This window comes from Cervus elaphus, chromosome 5, assembly GCF_910594005.1.
Source record: "Cervus elaphus chromosome 5, mCerEla1.1, whole genome shotgun sequence".
In the NCBI taxonomy this organism is placed as follows: Eukaryota; Metazoa; Chordata; class Mammalia; order Artiodactyla; family Cervidae; genus Cervus; species Cervus elaphus.
In genome coordinates this window covers 34,592,776-34,616,342 of record NC_057819.1, presented here as the reverse complement: position 1 = coordinate 34,616,342, position 23,567 = coordinate 34,592,776, and the positions used below count along the sequence as shown (strand labels likewise).

General features: G+C 33.1%; 1 protein-coding gene across 4 annotated transcripts in view; it reads left to right on the top strand.

Moving 5' to 3' along the window:
* The window catches only part of FSTL5 (follistatin like 5), an 864,807-nt gene that overhangs the window by 725,500 nt on the left and 115,740 nt on the right, over nucleotides 1–23,567 (top strand). For 2 of the 4 annotated variants that reach the window (XM_043902328.1, XM_043902327.1), the window contains exons 11-12: nucleotides 11,019–11,045; nucleotides 21,306–21,424. In XM_043902328.1, coding sequence (XP_043758263.1) covers nucleotides 11,019–11,045; nucleotides 21,306–21,424 — 146 coding nt within the window. The remainder of the gene's footprint in view (nucleotides 1–11,018; nucleotides 11,046–21,305; nucleotides 21,425–23,567) is intronic. The other 2 variants (XM_043902330.1, XM_043902329.1) reach the window with 1 other exon arrangement.

Genomic DNA, 23,567 nt, shown 5'->3' with positions numbered 1-23,567 from the left:
TTTGTTTTTGTGTTTCTGATTTACTTCATTTACTATGGTAATCTTTAGGTTCATCCATGTTGCTACAAATAGCCTTTTTTCATTCTTTCCATGGCTTTTTTTTTTCTTTTTCCATTCTTTTTAATGGCTGAGTAATATTACAGTGTGTATACACACACACACACACACACACACACATATATATATATATATGTACAGATATATACAGATATACAGATATTTTCTTTCTCCATTCATCTGTTGATGGAAATTCAGATTGCTTCCATTTCCAGGGCTATTGAACATAGGGCTGCTTCTGTTAATGTAGGGGTGCGTGTATGTTTTAACATTATACTTTTGCCTGGGTGAATGCCCAGGAGTGGGATTGCTGAATCATACGGTAACTTTTAGTTTTTGAGGAACCTTCATGTGCTTTCCATGGTGGTTGCACCAGTTTACAAAACCATCAACAGTGTGGGATTTTCCACAACCTCTGCAGCATTCATTATTTGTAGACTTTGTAATGATGACCATTCTGACTCACATAAGGTGATATCTTGTTGTAGTTTTGATTTGCATTTCTCTAATAATTAGCTATAGAGCATCTTTTCATGTGCCTATTGGCCATGGGTATTTCCTCTCTGGAGAAATGTCGATTTAAGTCTTTTGTCAAGTTTTTGATTGGGTTGTTGTTGTTGTTGAATTGTGGGAGCCATTTGTATATGTTGAAAATTAAGCCCTTGTTTGGTCACATCATTTGCAAATATTTTCTCTCAGCCTCCATGTTGTCTTTTTGTGTTTGTTTATGTTTTCCACTGCTGTGCAAATGGTTAATTATGTCCCATTTGCTTATTGTTGCTTTTATTTCTATTGCCTTGGGTGGCTGACCTAAGGAAACATTGGTACAATTCATGTCAGAGAATGTTTTGCCTGTGTTCTCTCCTAGGAGTTTTATACTGTCTTATCTTATATTTAAGTCTTATTTTATATTTAAGTCACTTTGAGTTCATTTTTTTGTATGGTGCAAGGGTGTGTTCTAACTTCATTGATTGACATGAAGCTATCAAACTTTCCCAAAACCACTTGCTGAAGAGACTGCTTTTCCTCACTGTACATTCTTGCCTCCTTTGTCAAAGATTAAGTGTCCACAGGCATGTAGGCTTATTCCAGGCTCTCTATTCTGTTCCATTGATCCATATGTCTGTTTTCTGCCATACCATTTTAATTACTGTAGCTCTGTAGTATTGTCTGAAGTCTCAGTTGCTTATGCCCCCTGCTTTGTTTTATACCTCAAGATTGCTTTGACAATTCTGAGCCTTTTGTGATTCCATATAAAGTTTATTTGTTCTAATACTGTGGAAAATGTCATGGGTATTTTGATAAGTATTGCATTATCTGTAAATTTCTCTGAGTAGTTTGGCCATTTTAGCAATATTAAGTCTTCCAATCCAAGAGCATGGGATACCATTCCATTTCTTTGACTCATCTTCAGTTAGCATTATTAATGTTTTGTAGTTCTTATCATTTAAATCTTTTACCTCCTTGGCAAGGTTTATTCCTAAATATTTTATTTTTGATGCAATTTTAATAGAGGTTGTTTGTTAGTATTCTCTCTGATATTTCATTGTTGTTTTAAATAATGCAACATATTTCTGTTAATCTTATATCCTATGTTCTGAACTCATTTATCAGTTCTAGAGGTTTTTGTGTGGAGTCTTTAGGGTTTTCTGTATTTTGTGTGACATCACCTTCATATAATGACAATTTCTCCTCAACATGGGAATAATTCTGACATTGTCTTGGTTTCAATCCAACTCACTTGGTTGTCAAGAGTATACTCTATCTGTTTAAGTTCAAAGATGTTTAAAAATATATATGAGCATTAAACTGGCAACATGAAACAGTCAGAGATTTATCTCCCTTCAGAACCCAGAAACCAACTTTACGTAATCAGACAATGATTGACTCTTGCTTCTCCCATGGGTTGCATAGGTCTCCCTCCTTTTCTTATTTTCTTGAATCCTGATCTGCGTTATCACAAATTATCACAGTCCTAATTCTATGTCATGGTGCCTTTTGCTATGCATTCTTACAATTCCTCTGTATTTCTCTTGATTTTGTAGTGTTTCTTGTGTTCACAATTTCTTGAATCAGAAACATATTTTCTGATTTAAATTACCCTCCCCTAAAAGAATATTATTATTCTACCTCATGAGTTCATTGAGATTAAAACCATGGAGTCCTGGCTAGTTTCTGGATTGTATGCCTTAATGTCATCTTGGCACTATTGCCTAATCAACTAATGCAAGACACTAGGTTGGAAGTCTGTAGTCCTTGGATTATTGTCTTCAATCAGTGCTAAAGGAGTGGCAGTTTCACTTAAAACTGGGTTTGAAATTGGCATATGGAAGGCAGTGTATTTGGCATATCTTTTATAGCTTTCCACCCCTAAAATAGTATATTTTAAATGTCTCATTTCCTTCACCATATGTACACTCCAAGACATTTTGACTAACCACACAGTTTTTCAGATACATTAAATTTTTATCTATATTTTCTTTTGACTTTGCCCTTTTCATTTGCCTTCTGAAGTTAAGTCAATTTTTTAAGTTCAAATGGAGAAACAGTCAATAAGACAGCTAGCTAAAACATTACCTTCACATAAATGTAGCTTATCAAAAAGTGTTTTGCACTAGTGCAAACCTTATACTTTCAAAAGAGAAGATTAAGCAAAACCTTACTTAGTTGAAAGACCAAGCAATTTACACATGAGTAGCCAAGGAAAATAGTTTTTCAGAACTATAGCATGCTGCTCCATTCTAGACGACAATATTGCTGTTGTTTATGTAATATTCACCCTCCACATGCATTTTATCATAGAAATGGCACATACAACATGACATCCATCATTTGAACATAACTGAAAGTCCCTAATTTACATAATAAGGCAATTTACTAAAATGGCATTAATAAAAGTTCCTAGTGTCTAGGCATCTGTTCCATTGAACCACATCTTCATTATAAGATATACATTATCTTCAAAAAGAATTTTACATTTCAGTTAAGTCATGAATAAGCATTGAATAATGGAGGTCTATAACTCTGAAGTTTTCATTGTCTAATTATAAAGAAAGGATTTTGAGAGAGATTATGTATGATAAATTATGGAATGCCACAGATGTTTCACAGGATTCCAAATATAGAGAAATAGTGTCATTTAACCCAACTCTTGGTTCCAGGAAGGCTACCTATAGATAAAAAACTAAGCTGGAACTTGAAGGCCAACCAAGAGTAAATTAGGTGAAGAATTTTATTGAGGGTATTCCTGCAGGTATAACATGTATAACAATGAAGAGATTCAAAATGACTTGATGTTTGTAATGTGACTTTAGGATGACACAGGCATATTGTGGAAGCCCATGTGTGCTATGCTAAGGATTTTGAGCTTACACAAACACACACACACACATACAAGTACATGCATTATGTTTTTAAGCAAATGAGTGGCATTGTCAAACCTGTGTTTATTATAGATAGCTGTTTATATTGTATGAAGGATAAACTGATGTGACAAAATAAAAGCATTCCAATATATAAGCAGCTGTCAAAAGTGTAAAAATTATGAAATGACATTCCAATAGAAATAATGGATAAGGACATAAATAGAAGAAAGTTTTATTTATATATTTGCTAACATAGTCAATATAATTTATAAGCAAACCTAGTATATATGTGAGATAATATTTATTCACATTTGGTAAGCTTGCATATATGTGTGTACACATACACACATGTGCAGCAATGATTCACCCTGAGTATGGCGGGATGAACTTTCATGGACAACTGGTAGTCATAGCAACCTTTCAGAAGTCAGCTTTGGTAACACATGTCAATGGCTCTAAACATTCTCAGACCTCTTATAGGACAGTATGCTAATGGAAACAAGTAGATGAAAAGTGGGTCATCTCAGTGTACATGCATGCACACACATGCGCGCACACACACACACACATATATGTATAAATGTATGTGTATGTGCATACATTTACATGACTGATCAACAAACAATATTTGAGTCCCGATCAGTTATACTAGTCTTTGCTGTAGGTATCAGGTTTAAGTTCACGAACAATCAGCAGCTGTATTTTTAAAAAGTAGAAATCTATCTGATGGAATAGTGTACTCTGATTTAGACTACACTAGACAGGTTATGATATATTCTTATTTGCTACATTTTATATATTGTATCAGAAACACCTCCATTCATGTGCATTTATATAAAAATCATAAAAATAATGAAAAGTTGCATAAGGAAAATAGACAGGGTTATTTTATCTGTATGATTGAATTCAAAGAATTTTTTAAATGTAACGAGCATTCTAACTTTGTACAATCAATAGAACATGTGCTAAACAGACAATAATGATAAATGAAATTTTTAAATTAAGTAATTTCAGAATGTTTTTCTATTATTTATCTTCTTGATCTAAGAATACTGTAGGGTCCTATCTAGTATAATTTTAATGAATGTTACAGTTGATTTGCTATACATTTTTATTTTAGTAAATTATTGATATATTACACATTGGGGTTATTATAAATAAAATATTTTATTGTATCTTCTAATTCTCACTTGGAGTATTTATCTTGTGTCTTGTCACCTAACTGAACTCTCTTGTTATTTTTATGTGTAATTTTAAGTTAATCTTTGTGACATTTTATCTTCAAATTTTGATCATTTTATTTACAATTTTACAGTACTTATAAATTTATATTGGTTTCTGGATTTAATAAATTGTTCAGTTCATCAAAATTAATTTTTATTACCAATTACAATCCCTTATTTGATTATTAATTTATTATCCTTCTTTTGTTAAATGTTAAAAATTTAACGCACATTTCTATTAACATGTGGGGGTTAATAGTAATGTTAATTCTAACATTAGAATGTGCCTCTATTCATAGGTTCCTAGGTCAGTAAGAGTATATTGCACTTAATAATATGTGATGCATTTTGTGAGATTCTGTTTTCAGATTTAAGCTGTATTTATCATTCTCATTTTATATTCTAATATATCAAGTGAATTGATTTCTTAATCAAATTTCTACCAAACCCTTCTTTCATTCCAAGAGGATTCCTGTCTATGATCATAATTTTAATATTCTTGTGAATTTCACTTGCATTTTATTTGTAATTTCTGTCATTAGTGAACGTGTCTTGTAATTTGTTTTACTTTGCTGCTATTATCAATTAATTGGCATCTCTTCTGACTTTACAAAATGAATAGACATGTTTCCATCTTGACCTACATTCTAGCAATGTTGAATATAACAGGAATTATATAATTCTTGGGAGTTAGTAAATACACTTTATAGAAACGTCATACCCTAAGGTAATCTTGAGAAGAAATTATTTTTGAAAATGGTTTTATTAGCACCAAGACTATTTTTATTCAGATTTATTTTTTGTGTTCAGTTTGGATATTTATAGTTCCTTGGAATTTATAAAATATGTCTATTAAATATAAAACTATAAAAACTTGTAAATAAATTCAATAGAGCTTATTGGATTTGCTACCAGAAAAAAATCTACACTAATTTAAAATTAACATAACGACAATCATTTCTTCTTTCTTCCCTCTTTTCTGCCTTCTCTTTCTTGGATTTTTTTTTTCTCTCTCTCTTTCTCTTTCATCTGTTTTGTTCAGCAATGCATTAATTATTTATATGCATTATCTTTTGGCCAGAACTCTTTGGGTCCACATGTTGAATTTTATTTTTGCATTTTTGTTGTTTAATATGAGTTATAATTAAATTTGATTTTTAAAATATTTAGTTTGTTAAATAATTTTATATTAATAGTTTTAAATATTTGTTACACATTTTTATATTTGCTTTATTGTTTTCTGAAGATGCCTAAGCTATTTATGGTTATTGGTATCTACCTCCAGAATATAGCAAGTCTTTCTATTTTCGAGTTACTTTGTGACTGCTCTTGAATATCTCTCAAGAAAACTTGAAAACACTTCCTGGTTTTATCACAGAACATTCATTATAAAAACAGTAATTCAGCAATAATTATTGTGCCATTGTAACTTTGTGTTTTTCCTCTTCATTTATCAAATACTGAAGGTGACTGAGTCAAAGCAGAATATGATTGTAGATTTATGAATGTTGTATCTAATCCTAATAGTTTATCTCATATTTTAATACTGTGCTTTAAATTTATATAATTTTAAACTCATTACACAGTGCTTTGAATTTTACTTTATCTGATGTTAATATTATAAATCATGTATTTTTTGTAGTTTCTCACATGTTATTGCCTATATTAAAAATGTCTGCCTTTAGACATTTAACATAGCAGTGTTTTAACATAACACTGGGGCTTATGCATGCTTTTCCTATGTCTGAAAGTCAAATTCCTCCCACCCTCCCTCTGTGCACTGTTTTTCATATTTTAAACTTCCCCTTCAGCATCATGATTAGGGGGAAATATTTCCCCTAGATTCACTGATCATACATATACCACTCATTAAAAGCATTCAGGGTACTATGTTCCTTTCTTTCATAACACATTAAAATTTTAATTGTGAAATTATATAATTTGAATTTTGTTTTTTCTTTTTCTTTGCCCTCACCTTAGCGACTGAACAACTACCATATAAACTCTATTAGCACAGAAGCTTGGTCTATCCTATCCTATATAATGTAGTACCACAGTGCCTGGCACATGATATGCACACTTCAGACCCCTTGGATGAAGATATGAGGAAACAGAAGTCTACTTACCTTTGTTTACTAGAGAGAATCTCAAAAAAAAAAAAAAAAAGCTTACTGTATGAACATTAATTTTAAAAAATATAATAGGTGCTAAAACATACATGACTTGGTCCTCCAGCCTCCAGCAAGGAGCACTGGACTCCAGTCTTGGCTCTGTGACACTGACGGTCAGGGTTTAGTTTTCCAAAAGCGATTATGTTTAATATCATTACAATGTGCAGGGAGTAATCAGATGTGTATGAGCTTTGCCTTTAGTCTCATTTCCTTTTCACTAATTTGTTTTGCTTTGAAAGTGTATGTGTATGCCCAAAACTTTTATAATTCTAAATCAAGTGTATTTCAAAAGAAGAAATTATATACAATTGGATAAATTTGAATTAGTAAGGGAGGCAGGCATTTTGCTGAGAATATTTTTAGTTGGTATTTTCTTTCATATCTGCCTTAATATTTTAACTTTCCATTTATTGAGTTAGTTCCTATACAATAGTTAATAGACCTATTGTACAGGAATACTTTTATAAGAATTGCTTATTATGCATTGAAATTAGCAAGATATATTTAGGTTTATTGCATTTTCAGTTCAGTTCAGTCACTCAGTCCTGTCCGACTCTTTGCTACCTCATGGGCTGAAGAATGACAGATTTCCTCGTCCATCTCTAAATCTTGCAGCTTGCACAAACACATGTCCATAGAGTCGGGGATGCCAACCAACCATCTCACCCTCTGTCGTCCCCTTCTCCTCCTGCCTTCAATCTTTCCCAGCATCAACATCTTTTCCAATGAGTCAGTTCTTCTCATCAGGTGGCCAAAGTATTGGAGTTTCAGCATCAGTTCTTTCAATGAATATTCAGGACTGATTTCCTTTGGGATGGATTGGTTGGATCTTCTTGCTGTTCAAGGGACTCTCAAGAGTCTTCTCCAACACCACAGTTCAAAAGCATCAATTCTTTGGTGCTCAGCTTTCATTAAGGTCCAACAATCACATCCATACATGACTACTGGAAAAATCATAGCTTTGACTAGACGGACGTTCATTAGCAAAGTAATGTCTCTGCTTTTTAATATGCTGTCTAGGTTGGTCAGAGCTTTTCTTCTAAGGAGCAAGCATCTTTTAATTTCACGACTGCAGTCACCATCTGCAATGATTTTGGAGAAAAATAAAGGAACATTTATTGTGCCCCCCAAAATAAAGTCTCTCACAATTTCCATTGTTTCACCATCTATTTGCCATGATGTGATGGGACAAGATGCCATGATTTAGTTTTCTGAATGTTCAGTTTTATGCCAACTTTTTCAATCTCTTCTTTCAATTTCATCAAGAGGCTCTTCAGTTCTTCTTCTCTTTCTGCCATAAGGGTGGTGTCTTCTGCATATCTGAAGTTATTGCTATTTCTCCCAGAAATCTTGATTCCAGGTTGTGCTTCATCCAGCCTGACATTTCACATGATGCACTCTGCATACAAGATAAATAAACATGGTGACAATATACAGCCTTGATGTACTTCTTTCCCTATTTGGAACCAGTCTGCTGTTCCATGTCCAGTTCTAACTGTTGCTTCTTTACCTGCTGACATATTTCTCAGGAGGCAGATCAGGTGGTGTGGTATTCCCATCTCTTGAAGAATTTTTCACATTTTGTTGTGATCCACAGCATGCAAGTCTTTGGAATAGTCAATAAAGCAGAAATAGATATTTTTCTGCAACTCTCATGCTTTTTTGATGATCCAACAAATGTTAGAAGTTTAATCTCTGGTCCCTCTGCCTTACCCAAATCTGACTTATACATCTGGAAATTCATGGTTCGCGTACTGTTGAAACCTGGCTTGGACAATTTTGAGCATTACTTTGTTAGCATGTGAGTGCAATTGTGCGATATTTTGAACATTCTTTGGTGTTGCCTTTCTTTGGGATTGGAATGAAAACTGACCCTTTCTAGTCCTGTGGCCACTGCTGAATTTTCCAAATTTGCTGGCATATTGAATACAGCATTTTCACCTCATCATCTGTTAGGATTTGAAATAGTTCAACTGGAATTCCATCACCTCCACTAGCTTTGTTCATAGTGATGCTTCCTAAGGAACACTTGACTTTGCATTCCAGGATGTCTGGCTCTACATGAGTGATCACACAATTGTGGTTATCTGGGTTATGAAGATCTTTTTGTATAGTTCTTCTGTGTATTCTTACCACCTCTTCTTAATGTCTCCTGCTTCTGGTAGGCACATCCCAATTCTGTTCTTTATTGTGCCCATCTTTGCATGAAATGTTCCCTTGGTATCTCTAAATTTATTGAAGAGATCTCTAGTCTTTCCCATTCTATTGTTTTCCTCTATTTCTTTGCACTGATCACTGAGGAAGGCTTTCTTATCTCTCCTTGCTATTCTTCTCTGCATTCAAATGGGTATATCTTTCCTTTTCTCCTTTGCCTTTCAGTTGTCTTCTTTCCTCAGCTGTTTGTAAGTCTTCCTCAGACAACCATTTAGCCTCTTCGCATTTCTTTTTCTTGGAGATGGTCTTGATCACTGCTTCCTGTACAGTGTCACAAACCTCCTTCCATAATTCTTTAGCCATTCTCTCTATCAGATGTAATCTCTTGGATCTATTTGTCACTTCCACTGTATAATCATAGGCGATTTGATTTAGGTCATACCTGAATGGCCTAGTGGTTTTCCCTACTTTCAATTTAAGTCTGAATTTGGCAATAAGGAGTTTATGATCTGAGCCACAGTCAGTCCCTGGTCTTATTTTTGCTAACTGTATAGAGTTTCTCCATCTTTGGCTACAAAGAATATAAACAATCTGATTTCAGTATTGAACATCTGGTGATGTCCACGTGTAGAGTTGTTTCCTGTGTTGTTGGATGAGGGTGTTTGCTATGACCAGTGCGTTCTCTTGGCAAAATTCTGTTAGCCTTTGACCTGGTTCGTTTTGTATTCCAAGACCAAATTTGCCGGTTACTCCAGGTATCTCTAGACATCCTACTTTTGCATTTCAGTCTCCTATAATGAAAAGGATATCTTTTTTGGGTGTTAGTTCTTGAAATTTGTAGGTCTTCAGAGAACCGGTTAACTTCCGCCTCTTCAGCATTACTGGTCAGGGCATAGACTTGGATTTCTGTGATATTGAATGGTTTGCTTTGGAAATGAACAGAGATCATTCTGTAGTTTTTGAGATTGCATCCAAGTACTGCATTTCGGACTCTTTTGTTGATTATGATGGCTACTCCATTTCTTCTAAGGGATTCTTACCCACAGCAGTAGATAAAATTGTCATCTGAGTTAGAGTCATCCATTCCAGTCCTTTTAGTTCACTGATTCCTAAAATGTCGATGTTCACTCTTGGCCATCTCCTGTTTGATCATTTATAATTTGCTTGACTCATGGACCTAACATGAGTTAGGAACCTAATATTCCAGGTTCCTATTCAATATTGCTTTTTATAGCATCAGACTTTACTTCCATCATCAGTCACATCCACAGCTGGGTGCTGTTTTTACTTTGGCTCCATCCCTTCATTCTTTCTGGAGTTATTTCTCCACTGATCTCCAGTAGCATATTGGGCACCTACAGACCTGGGGAGTTCATCTTTCAGTGTCCTATCTTTTTGCCTTTTCATACTGTTCATGGGGTTCTCAAGGCAAGAATACTGAAGTGATTTGCCTTTCCCTTCTCCAGCGGACCACGTTTGGTCAGAACACTCCACCATGACCCGTCTGTCTTAGGTGGCCCTACATACCATGGCTCATAGTTTCATTGCATTAGACAAGGTTGTGGTCCATGTGATCAGTTTGGTTAGTTTTCTGTGTTGTGTTTTTCATTTTGTCATTCATTGCATACTATGTTGAAGTATTACTTATGATTATTAGGGATTTTAACATTATAACTGCTTTGATTATTAACTTTTAATTATTACCTCAAATAAATGAATAGTTTTAACTACCATGCATATTTCAAAGATATATTTTAACAAAATTAGTTTAAATATCCCAATGTTTTCAGTGATGTATAATTTTTTTTGTTTATTAACATAATCTCTATTCTAAAGAATTGGCTATCAAGACATGAGCAGAACATTGTCATGCTCCCAGCATTTTAATGTTTTATTAGAGTAGATTGTTGAATTCACCCTCACAATTCTTAAATGCATATTCTATCTTAGAGATTGTGACCTCTTTGATAGTTATTTTTATTACTATGTAATTGAATCTCACCTTACTCATTTTTCTTTTTCTCCTTTTTCTTTCAAACATGCTGCAGTAGCTAACATATTATGGAGAGAAGAAGGTACTAAATTCCATTATTTTATATATTATTGTGATTATTTTGCTTACTTGATATATTGTTGACTATCAGTTCTAATAATTGCCTTATTCATTTCTATTTTGATTAAAATTCTATTTGAGTGTAAACCAGTATTATTCTGTAAAAGGCTACCATTAAAAATATTTATAGATCTTCCTCAGCTTGATTTATTATTGATATATAATTAGGAGGTTATGTTACAATATATGGAAATGCTTTTTAAGAGTCTAGAATTAAAATTAGTCAAATAAATGAAAGCAAACTTAGTTAAACATAATTTATATATTAAGACCTGATTTAGATTAGAAAAGGAAAAATTATAAAACTATTACCTTATGAATGGAATATAATAAATAAGGAAAACAGATTATTGCGACTTCCCTGACGGTCTAGTAGATAAGAATTCACCTTCCAATGCAGGGGTTGCAGCTTCAGTTCCTGGGTAGGAGGATGTGATCCCACAAACCCTGTGGCCAGAAACCCAAGGCAAAACAAAAAGAAGCAATATTGTAAAAAACAAACAAACAAAAAAACTCAATAAAGACCTGGAGCAATCTGCATCAAAAATAATCTTAAAAAAAAAAAGGAAAAAAAAATGGGTTATAAACTTGAAATTCAGTTCAATTCAGTAGCTCGGTCATGTCCAACTCTTCGTGACCCCATGAACCACAGCATGCCGGGCTTCCCTGTCCATCACCAACTCCCAGAGTCCACCCAAACCCATGTCCATTTAGTCAGTGATGCCATCCAACCATCTCATCCTCTGTCGTCCCCTTCTCCTCCTGCCTTCAATCTTTCCCAGCATCAGGGCCTTTTCAAGTGAGTCATCTCTTCGCATTAGGTGGCCAAAGTATTGGAGTTTCAGCTTCAACTTGAAGTAACTGGATTCAAATCCAGTCTGTACCAGTATGTAACCTAGGGTCTCTTTATCTCACAAATTTGTCATCTCAAAAGTAAGGATAGTTGTTAGTTCTCAACAAGGTTGTTTTACCAACTTTTAAAATTAGTCTGCACTCGATTGTGCTAGTCTTTCTTAGTTAGCCACAAAAGCCAAGTGGAAGTGTTTGCCCAGAATTCAAATATCCCAAGTGCTTTAGTTAAATTCTTAGGAGAAGAGTGTGGATAAGTCATTGTTACACTCTTGGTAGGCAATGATCAAAGTAATTGCCTCCACAAACCATTGTAGAAAAACTTCTTTGTTTCCTATTGTAGACTCTTAGATGAATTGTAGTCACAGCCACCTGGAGAACCATGCTCAGAGGGTTAATAAATTCTGAAATTTAGCCGTCTCAATTTTATTCTCAAAGATGAGCATAACACTTTTTTTTTCTCCTTTGGTATTTCTTTCTCCTCAAATCTTTTGTAAAGGCCCTAAACTCCAGTTTACTAAAGAGCTATTGGAGTAATTTTACCTTCTCATTTTATTCCACTTGGAAATTTAACATTTGGACATACGAATTCAATCATTACTGAAACAGATATTATTATGACATAATTAGCATATGTGTTAAATGTTTCTTTAGACTCTCTTATTTCTTGAGATCAAACAAATATTTCTCTGGGTATTATAAAAATGGATTTTATTTAATCATTATAAAGGGAAGGAATAAAACCTAAATATTCAGAGATCACATACCACAGTTCTAGCTTGATCACTAATTGCTGGAAAAATTTGAATGTGTCACTTTACCTCTCTGAGCCAGATATTTTTAAAACAATGCTTGAAATATAGTTTGGCACTCTCCTTGCAAATTTATGATCTGTAAATCTCTTTAAAATATCTAAAACAACTCTTTTTTATAACTTCAATTGATGTAATTAACATTAGTACTTTATAATAATCATTAGTATGTAATAATAGTGCAATATTATTCAGGTGACCTTTAAAAATATGAGATCTCCAGATTAATTAAAATCATCCTGAGATTCATTATATGAAAATATTTTTATCTATTTAAGTTTTTCTTTCGTTCTTCTTTGAAACTATATGCTTTCAATAAGTACTCTCCATCGATGAGTGATGTGCTTACTCTTTATGATGTTGTTTGACCCAGAATATGTGCTTGAGTGCATTTTTCAGATAATTTTAAAGCATATACAAGAAATGTTTTAGAAAATTTTTTAAATCCTTTTTAATATGCACAGTTATCATCAGAGTACTTTTCTGTTTTTTTAAGTAAACAATTTTAAATTAATATATTTGAGAAAATAATATATTTGACTCAGATTCCAAAAATCTGTAAATTATATTTATAATGCCACAGTTATCAGTAAGGCATTACAACTGAAAATGATTGCAAGTAATAATAGTAATGGTGGCCAGGCATAATAGAACAAGTTGAGGAATCATTAAACCACAAACATGTGTACAATTATTTCATAATATTAATAAAAATAACAAAATAAATATCCAAAGTAAATTTCTACTTGTATTTTTAAAAGAATAATAACTAACAAAAACTACATATTTCTGAGATCCATTATTATTTTCACTCTAGCAGTGCTTTCTGTTTGTATGCTCATATTTTCACTATTACCATGAAAAAATTTTCTCAGAAAGAACATTGAAGAATTCCAAGCATTTTAAGATAAATAATAAGTGAAAGAGATTTCAAAATGACAGTTCCTCAATAATGTCATGACTTAAAGACAAACTTTCTTTTTTTGTGGGAGTATAGAAAAACATTTTAAAAGGGAGAAAATATATCACTCATTTATTTACAAATATTTTAAAGAGACAACTAAATGTAGAGCACTTTGAAAGCACTTGTAAAGATAAGATCTAGTATCTGCTCTAATGAAATTTTAAATCTTGTGAAATGAAAGATTAACTCATTGTCAACTAATTTTACTGCATAGATGATCTCAAAGTATACATTAAAAGATTCAGTATGACTAGGTCTCTTTTACAGTATTTTTATGGTCTTATAACCTAATAAAGCATTTCCTAATATTTATTTAGTAGACAACAGTTTGATATATGTTTTATGGTGTAATGATAATAAGGGTTTTTATAAGCACTGAGTTAAAGGAATTTAAACCATTTTATTCATTGCAGGATTAAGTTGAACTTTTAGATATACTAATTTCAAACTCCAAGGAGAGCTGTCAGATGGTTTGTTATATAATATAGCATTTTCTAAATTTATTATAAATAAGATCATTTTGCTTAATATCTATAGGATCAATATGGAACTGAAATTACTTTGGAAAATACTGGCTTGATGTGACATCTAGTGATCTGAAAGAAAATGTGTATATATATATATATTTTTTTTTTCATTTTAAAATTATCTTTGTAAATATTTATGAATCTCTTCATACATATATATGTTATAGAAATTATTCAAATAAATTACTATATTAGTTGGGTAATTAACACCAACCAGCACAAGGTACAAATAGAAAATTACAGTGAAATCTTGCAAAAAAGTTTATGTGTTACATTATTATCTGACTACCTTTGTGACCTATACTGTCACCAAAGTGGGGAAAAAAAGAATAATAGACATCAGGTCATCTCTTAACTCCTTCGACCTCAGATTTGTCACATTTCATTGTCCAGACTGTTCTATGCTGCAGGGGAGTAGCTCAGGAGACTTAAGAGTATCATATTATTGGATGAGGGAGCGATCACACCTTCTACTGTCTGTTCATGATGCCAGTGCCAGAGTGATGAAGCTGTCAATATTTTCATTTACAAGTTCCATATCTTCTCTGTTAAAAACAAATGTTATGTTTTAGCATTTAATCTCATAAAACTGTTTTCAGATAAAAAAGGAATCTGACAAGATAACCATTTGCAGATATATGTGCATATACACATCCACATATACATGTATTCGTATAGATCACAACCTTGTCATGGAGAAGGAGCTTGTGTAACTCAAAGAAGCTACGAGCCACGCCATACAGGGCAACCCAAGATGGGTGGGTCATAGTCAAAACTTCTGACAAAATGTGGTTCACAGGAAAAGGAATGGCAATCCACTCCAGGATTCTTACCTGGAGAACCCTATGAACACCATATAAAGGCAAAAAGATATGATGCCGGAAGATGAGCTCCCAGGTTGGAAGGTGCCCCACATGCTACTGGGGAAGAGCAGAGGGCAATTACTAACAGCTCCAGTAAGAATGAGCAGCTAGGCCAAAGCAGCAATGATGCTCAGCTGTGGACATGTCTGGTGGTGAAAATCAGTGAAAGTCACTCTGTTGTGTCTGACTCTTTGCAACTCCATGAACCATACAGTCCATGGACTTCTCCAGACCAAAATACTGGAGTTGGTAGCCATTCCCTTCTCCAGGGAATCTTCCCAACCCAGGAATTGAACTGGGGTCTCCTGCATTGCAGGTGGATTCTTTACCAACTGAACTATTAGGAAAGCCCAGTGAAAATAAAATTTGATGCTATAAATATAGTGGAGGACAGAGAAACCTGGTATACTACAGTCCATCAGGTCTCAGAGTCAGACACAACTTAGTGAATGAACAACAACAAATATATGTATATACACAAACACGTGTACATACACATAATCATATATATATATATATATATATGTAATTTATCCTAATATTAACTACTTAGCAAACAAATGTTCTATTATGATATAACCTTTGCTATGTTAATAATTGAATGTGAAATCAATCATGCAGGTTTGCATTCAACTTTTTCAGCTTATCTTTGAAAGTTCAGGGAACTGAATTCTGACTTAAGACTAGCTTTGGATAATATCATTCTGACCAATAATATATAATGTTCAGATAGTGTCCACTTCCTGAATTAATAGTGCCTAATAAGTTTAACACGATCACTCTCCAAAAATCTAGAAGATTGAAAGAGGAAGTCACTCTTATTTCAATTGAACAAAACATAAATATCTCACTGAGGTGTGATGGTTTGGTGTTGCTATGTGTGTGAAAAGGATTTTAGCTCCAAACTGAGTGTCAAAAATGGGAACATTCATAAACTGAAAATCCATCCCTGTTGGGTTATTCAAGGTGAGAAATACAATGCAGACCATCTATTTTTGCCTATATTCTTCTTTATTAAAAAATAACTTTAGAATTAGTTGAAAGGGAAGAGAATAATATAATATCAATCAATGAAGGACATTCTTTAACACAAAATTTACTATAGAACAGACTTTTGGACTCTGTGGGAGAAGGCGAGGGTGGGATGATCTGAGAGAATAGCACTGATGCATGTATATTTTCAAGTGTGAAACAGATCGCCAGCCCACGTTGGATGCATGAGACAAGTGCTCAGGGCTGGTGCACTGGGAAGACCCAGAGGGATGGGATGGGGAAGGAAGTGGGAGGGGGGGTCAGGATGGGAAACACATGTAAATCCATGGCTGATCCATGTCAATGTATGGCAAAAACCACTACAATATTGTAAAGTAATTAGCCTCCAACTAATAAAAATAAATGAAAAAAAAAATGACCTTTGATTGGTTACCAAATCACTATATTGTAGGATTTATAATTTGCTATTGACCATAAATTAAATATCAAAGTAATGGCAATTTACTCCAGAGGAAGGCAAACACCACAAAATATTTTTTATTATTGACTTAAATATTCATCCAATAATCACAAATAACCATTATTTTGATATAATTTATGGAATATAGTGTTATATATAACACATAATGTAACTATATTATCATAATGCACTGTTATTCTTGTGTAGCAGTCCTCAAAGTATTGATACAAGGATGTAAATTACATCCATTTTTTTTTTCCTCAGTCCATCTCATATATTTAAAAGTACAGTATTGATCAAAAAATCCTCTGGGAAATACTTCTCTTCTTGTGTATGTCTTTTCTGTATAGAAAGAAAAACAAAGCAGAGAAAAAGCTCACAAGGAAAAAACAAATTATAGATCACTTTTTTGAGCTACTATACCTTGTTAGATTAACTATCGACCTGAAGAAGACAAAGTACTTATGTCTGTTTTCACCAAGTGATGAAAAAAGACAAAACAGCACATATTTCTAAACTTTACAATGACTACAGTTGTAAAGCTTTTACTTACATCAAGAACTTTTGTAATAAACTGCAATACATCAATGAGGAAAGAATTGTAATTGAAACTAATGGTCAGATTTTTGGGACTCAGAAATCTTTTACACTCTTCACAATTATTGACAACCCAAAGAGCTTTTGTTTATGTAGGTTATTTCTATACACTTTAATTACCATATTAGAAATTAAAGCAAAATCCAAATATATATTTAATAATTTATTAAAAATAATTATAGTAAGCCCATTACATATAGCCATAAATACCATATTATTTGTAAAGTGTTATTTAAAAATTCAAAAGGCTCACTGTTGAACACTGCATTTTTAAAAATATCTGACTGAATAAAAAATGTAGAATTCCTATATCTGCTTCTGCACTGAACTGTTGTGATATCATCATAACACCACATGTCATGTAAACTGTCAAGAGCTACACTCTACATTTGAATGAAAGAGAAAAATGCAAATGACATCTTAGCATTATTATGAAAATAGTTTGAATTTGCAGACCCCCCTGAAAAGATCAACCACTCTACTAGAAAATCAGGTTGTTCTTTCAGGAGGCTCATGTATTCATAGAATTCAACCTCATAAAAAACTGAAATATACTAGTAGCATATTTCACAGTGTAGATTTGAGGAAAATATGAGGACAGTAAGTACATTTGGTTATATGCCATTTCACCATTTTCCCCCCAATGATGTTTCAAAGAGATAATGTCAATCACAAAAATAAGGACAATTCAACATTTCTTGAACTCATAGTAAGAGTTCAAGTCACTTGGCCACATGTTTTCCTTTCTCCATCTTATTTACTTCTTACAATTACAACACAGAAGTTATATAGTAAGTAACTTCCACATGATATAACAGAAAGTTCTATAACTATGGTTTACCTCTGAGCTTTCTGAATCCAGAATGGGATTTATCTCTGTTAACAGTCTCTCATACCAAGAAATTTTTTAAAACATTTTAAGAACATGGAAATATGTTATAATGACAAAGTTATACTGAACATAGACAGGTATGTTGCAGGAAGGGGGACCCCTTCCAGGGCCCCAAACTGGGCTCTTGTTTAACACTATAAATGAATTGTCTGAGGAGACATGTGTGCTGACAAAGCAAGAGATTTGATTGGGAAACGGCACCCGGGTGGAGAGCAGTAGGTTAAGGGGAACAGCTCTGCCATGTGGCTCACAGTCTTGGTTTTATGGTGATGGGATTAGTTTCCGGGTTGTCTTTAGCCAATCATTCTGACTCAGAGTCCTTCCTGGTGGTGCACGCCTTGTTCAGCCAAGATGGGTGCCAGAGAGAAGGATTCTGGGAGGTGGTCGGACATGTGGTGTCTCCTTTAGACCTTTCCCGAACTCTTCCGGTTGGTGGTGGCTTATTAGCTCCCTGTTCCTTAGCAGGAGCTTCTGTTGTAAAACAACTCATGTAAATAGTTACTATGGTGCCTGGCCAGGGTGGGTGGTTTCAATCAGTGTGCTTCCCCTAACAGGTACATTATTGCTTCTTAAGCAAATAAAGCTAATGAATGCCCCTAATGTAAAAATCAGCATGTGTCTTCAATTACCAAGATCCCCAGCATCAGGTAATTTGTATTCTTCTGTGCAGCATATTCAAAATAAATTATAATATTATAGTAGCAAATTTAGAATGATACATCTTTATCATATACTCAGATTATGAACTCTTCTGCTAAAATCTAAAGGATAATTGATGAATAAGATATGTCTAGCAAGAAAATGAATGGCAAAATAAACCTTGTTTAGGTGGGGAAGAGAGGAATTCATCAACAGTGCTGAGGATTAAGTTTTATTTCCTAGCAGAGTGATTGACACCTAGTTCATTTATATTATCATTTTAACATATTTGTACATAATATTTTGTTGGCAATACTATTTCATAAACACTAAGGAGTTATATTCCCACCAAAAACAGTAAAATGCACCTTGCTTAAAGTTATCTGTATTTCTCAATAACTTGTAACTTGGAAAGTAGTTTATACTCTGTAAAAATCCTGATGTGTAACTCATATTTTAAAAAGTGAGAAAATGCACTTTCAGTGTTGAAAGCGATTTGGATGGATTAAGCAGGTTTTCAGAGGAAAATAACTCCCAGAAACTTAATCTGTGCCAAAGTACAGTGGAATCTCACTGATTGCACTATGCACAGAATATAGTAAATATATATATATATATATATATGTGTATGTATATATAAATATATATATTTAATATTGAAAGCATCCATAGGAGAAAAGACAGAAGATACTTCAAGAAACTTTGCAAACAGTCTGGACTTGGAGTAGTTGTCAAATTCAAACACATTCAAATCGCTGACTGTGGAGCAGAATTGTGCAGCAGCTGAAGGAGGGTAGCGTCACGTTCATTAAAAAATGTTATGTGCTTTGTAATCATCATCAAACAAAGTAACTGACACAAGTGAAAATCAGACACCACATCACAGCTTGCTTGTGCTCATAAGTTTCAACACCCAGTCATGTTAATTTGCAAGTCACTAATAGGTAGCACACATCAACCATCTATCCATGTTTATACAAAAGCTTATTGATACACATTATTTTTTTGCATAAAAACTGAGTTTTGTATACCTTTGGGTATAGGATTGATGTTTCTGTATGCAGAGCTGTAATTATGAATAACAGCTGACAAGTCTTAAATTTTATTTGATGAAAAACAACTTGAATTTAGTCCTTGCCATTTCTGGTACTATTCAGGAACATCTCATTGTGATGTTGTACATTCTGGAACTAAAATGCACAATTAACTGATAAAAATAACATGCATTAAACTAAAAGAATGGTAAAATATTTCTAAAACAATATGATTTGTCAAAATAATATTAAAATGGATATGCATTATTAGTTAGAAATAATTTCATATGTATAAACACCAATAAAATTATAATTCTGATCAAATACATTTTCCTCATAATCATAAAAATAGATGGACACAGATCAAATAGGCAGAACTGGTGACATTTTAAATTAGCTAGAAACATATTTAATAAAAGAAAATACAGCTTAAGTTAAATAATTTTATTTTTTTGCAAATCAAATACTTGGGATCCTCAGTCTTGATTTCATAAACTGCAAGTATTGTCAATTGAAATAAAAATTTAAAATGTTTTCAGATGTTAAACATTTTAAGCAATTTGGGTTTTCAAACTACCAAGATTTCAATATAGTTTCTTAACTGTTAAAGGGCATATGCTCTCACTGGATTATGTGTGGTAGAATTAAACTGAATAAATACGGTTTGCAAACTGGTATACTTGGATGAGGTAATCAGGAAAGGATCAGGAAAGGAAGGACTACATGCTCTTAGTCTGGACAAGTCGGAACAGGACAGAAGCAGCGGAAAAAAGAGAAGAGCTGTGCAATCAGAGGTGACAAGTCCCCAGGTGCAGACCTCCATTAGTTCTCACGGGCATTTCAGGTGTCTAATCTGTAGCATCCTGCACCCAAGAGGAGTGGGTTTATAATGTAAGTAAGATGGATTTCTAAGATGTCACAAACCCAAACCTGCAGTGTGAAAAAAAATTAATAGTATGATTTAAATGAGATTTTTGCAAGACCTTATATTAATTCGAGTTTTAAACTGAAGAAACTAACCCCAAAATTTATCATTATGAAAACTAACATGTACGACCTCAAGTGGGATTACATTTACAAATGTTATTTTTGGAAAATATTCAATACATATTCTCCCAAATCTAGAGGAATTGGTCTTTTTGTTTCTAGAACAATAGAAACAAACAATTTTGTTTCTAAATTCCTGCAAAGGACAGTTTATTTTCCCTAGGGAACTCGAATGAGAACTAGGATAAACATGATTCTTCAGAAAGTACTTTTATATCTTAAATCAACACCTAAATTAAGTGGGAAGGTAGCAGACATAATCTGTGTATCAAAGGGTTCATAATTTACATTTATAATTGGTTGAAGATATCTGAAACATTTGTTGACTTACAAAGATGTGCGCATTAGGGAGAAGAAGTGGAATTTCTGCATAATATCACAGATTTACTCGGACGTTTGGTACAGGTCTCACATGGTTTGCTTTATTAACATTACACAACTTCACAAATTGATCTCCCACCAGCAATATGACAGGCACTGAGTTTTCGTCGTAAAGGTTTCTGATAATTTTATTTTGAACTTTTGAATGTGTTTTTATTCCTAAGGTCTGGGAATTGGGAACATGTTCTATGTTTTTTATGAAGATGGAATCAAAGTGATACAACCCATAGAATGTGAATTTCAGAGGCACATTAAGCCGAGTGAAAAGCTCCTTGGATTTCAGGCAAGTATTTTAAAAAATTCCTTTATAGTTTTATGCAGCAATTTTACATAGAATTGTGTTTTGAAAATACAATGAAATCTATACATATGTGAGACATTTTGGGGGGACCATATTAAAGCTATGATATTATCTGTTACTCTCTTCAGGTTTTATATTTGAAGAGGAAAATAATATATCATGTATTCTTAACTACTTGTTTGTAATTAAAATAAAAGCACTAGAATTGAATACCAAAAATGAACATGACAGAACTTTACTGGCTCTTTAATTTACAATGTCTCTCATTTTGGTGGGCAATGGTTACACTGTAAAAGAAAATAAACTGCAAATAATCTGATGAAATTTGGGGTATATTAGCTGCTTTATAAATGTGAATTCCCTTTTGTTTTTCATCTTATTTTTTCATGAGCTCACAATGGAATGAATGACTTAGATTTAGATGGATAAACATCAATTCCTTTATTTATTGATATCTATCTGTACCTTACCTTTCACAGAAAAAATTGTTCTGTGTAAAATTTTGATACAGCATTTGGAAAATAAAAGAATATCTGACTAAATGGGTATTGATTTTACATATTAGGGAGTATACTTTTGTGCAAGGTAATAATAAATTATGTTTCTACTGCTATGGTTATATATTCTGTTGTTATTGTTTAGTTGCTAAGTCAAATCCAACTCTTTTGCTACCCCATGGACTGTAGCCCACCAGGCTCCTCTGTCCATGAAATTTTCCAGGCAAGAATATTGGAGTGGGTTGCCATTTCCTTCTCCAGGGGATCTTTCTGACCCAGGGATCCAACCTGCAACTCCTGCTTGGCAGGCAGATTCTTTACCACTGAAGTCCCACAGCTATATATATATATATGTGTATATATATACACACACATACATATATATCTCCACATAAATATATGTTTGTACATCAAAATATGTAATACTGAAGGTACCTGAATTACCTATGTGTTCCCACACAAGTGCAGTCATCCAAAAATAAAATATTGGTGGACCTCAGAATACAACCCTCTCTTGATATTTATTTTAAGGTTGGCATGGTCTCCAGATGTGAGCAAAAATATATATTAATGCCTTGGTTTAGATCCTTTATTTTCAACTCCTGTTTCCAGTCTACTAGTAGCCAGTGTTGCCATATGTTAATTTATGGAAACAATGGTTTACACCTTAAAGCCATATCCTAGGAAGAAAAGGAAAAAAATTTTGAGAGTGAGATGTTAGGTCAGCATGTCTTCAGACACTATAGGACAAAATGACCTAATGTGTCCTATTTTGAAGAAAGGAAATAATTTAACTCAATACTTGTATGAATATTTAAAACAAACTATTTTTTATTTAAAACTATTTCATTTATAGTCTAAATTAATAAATAGAATCACCATTTTTGTCAATCAATACTTTAGTATTAAAACATTTGAAATTGTATGTGCATTTTAGTTTTATAATCACATCAAATCAATACTGACTAAACGTATTTTGAGTAAGTTGTGCATGTATGTAAATATATAAACACATATAAAAATACTGATATTTGTTTCTGAGAAAGCAATTCACTCAATTTTATAGCAGATTTATATTTTTATAAAAACATTATGTAAGAAGAACCTACTGTATAGCACAGGGAGCTCAATTCTCTGTGTCTATATGGGAAAAGAATCTAAAACAGAGTGTATGCGTGTGTGTGTGTGTGTGTGTGTGTGTGTGTGTGTGTGTACATATATGCATATATTTTCATATATACAACTGTACAGCAGAAACAAACATAGCCTTATAAATCAACTATACTCCAATAAAAGCTATTTTAAAAATAGTATGAATGATAAGTCTGGTCTAACAGACAGATATCAGAAATGTGGCATCCAAATTATAATATAAATCCAAACAGAATCATTTTACAAAGTAGTTTTCTCTTAGATTCCTACAGAATTAGCAGTTGTAGCTAACTATTTGGAAGCTAAAGCTGAAAAAAGCAAAAATTGTTTTGTTTTGTGACATATCTGGACAATAGGGATGTAAAGTTTATTTAACTGAATGTCTCTTTTTTAAGCCCTTCTGGATACTTAGACTTCCTCCTAAAACAACTGAAGTAGAAAGCATATAGAATTATGTATCTCTCTCTCTGTATGTA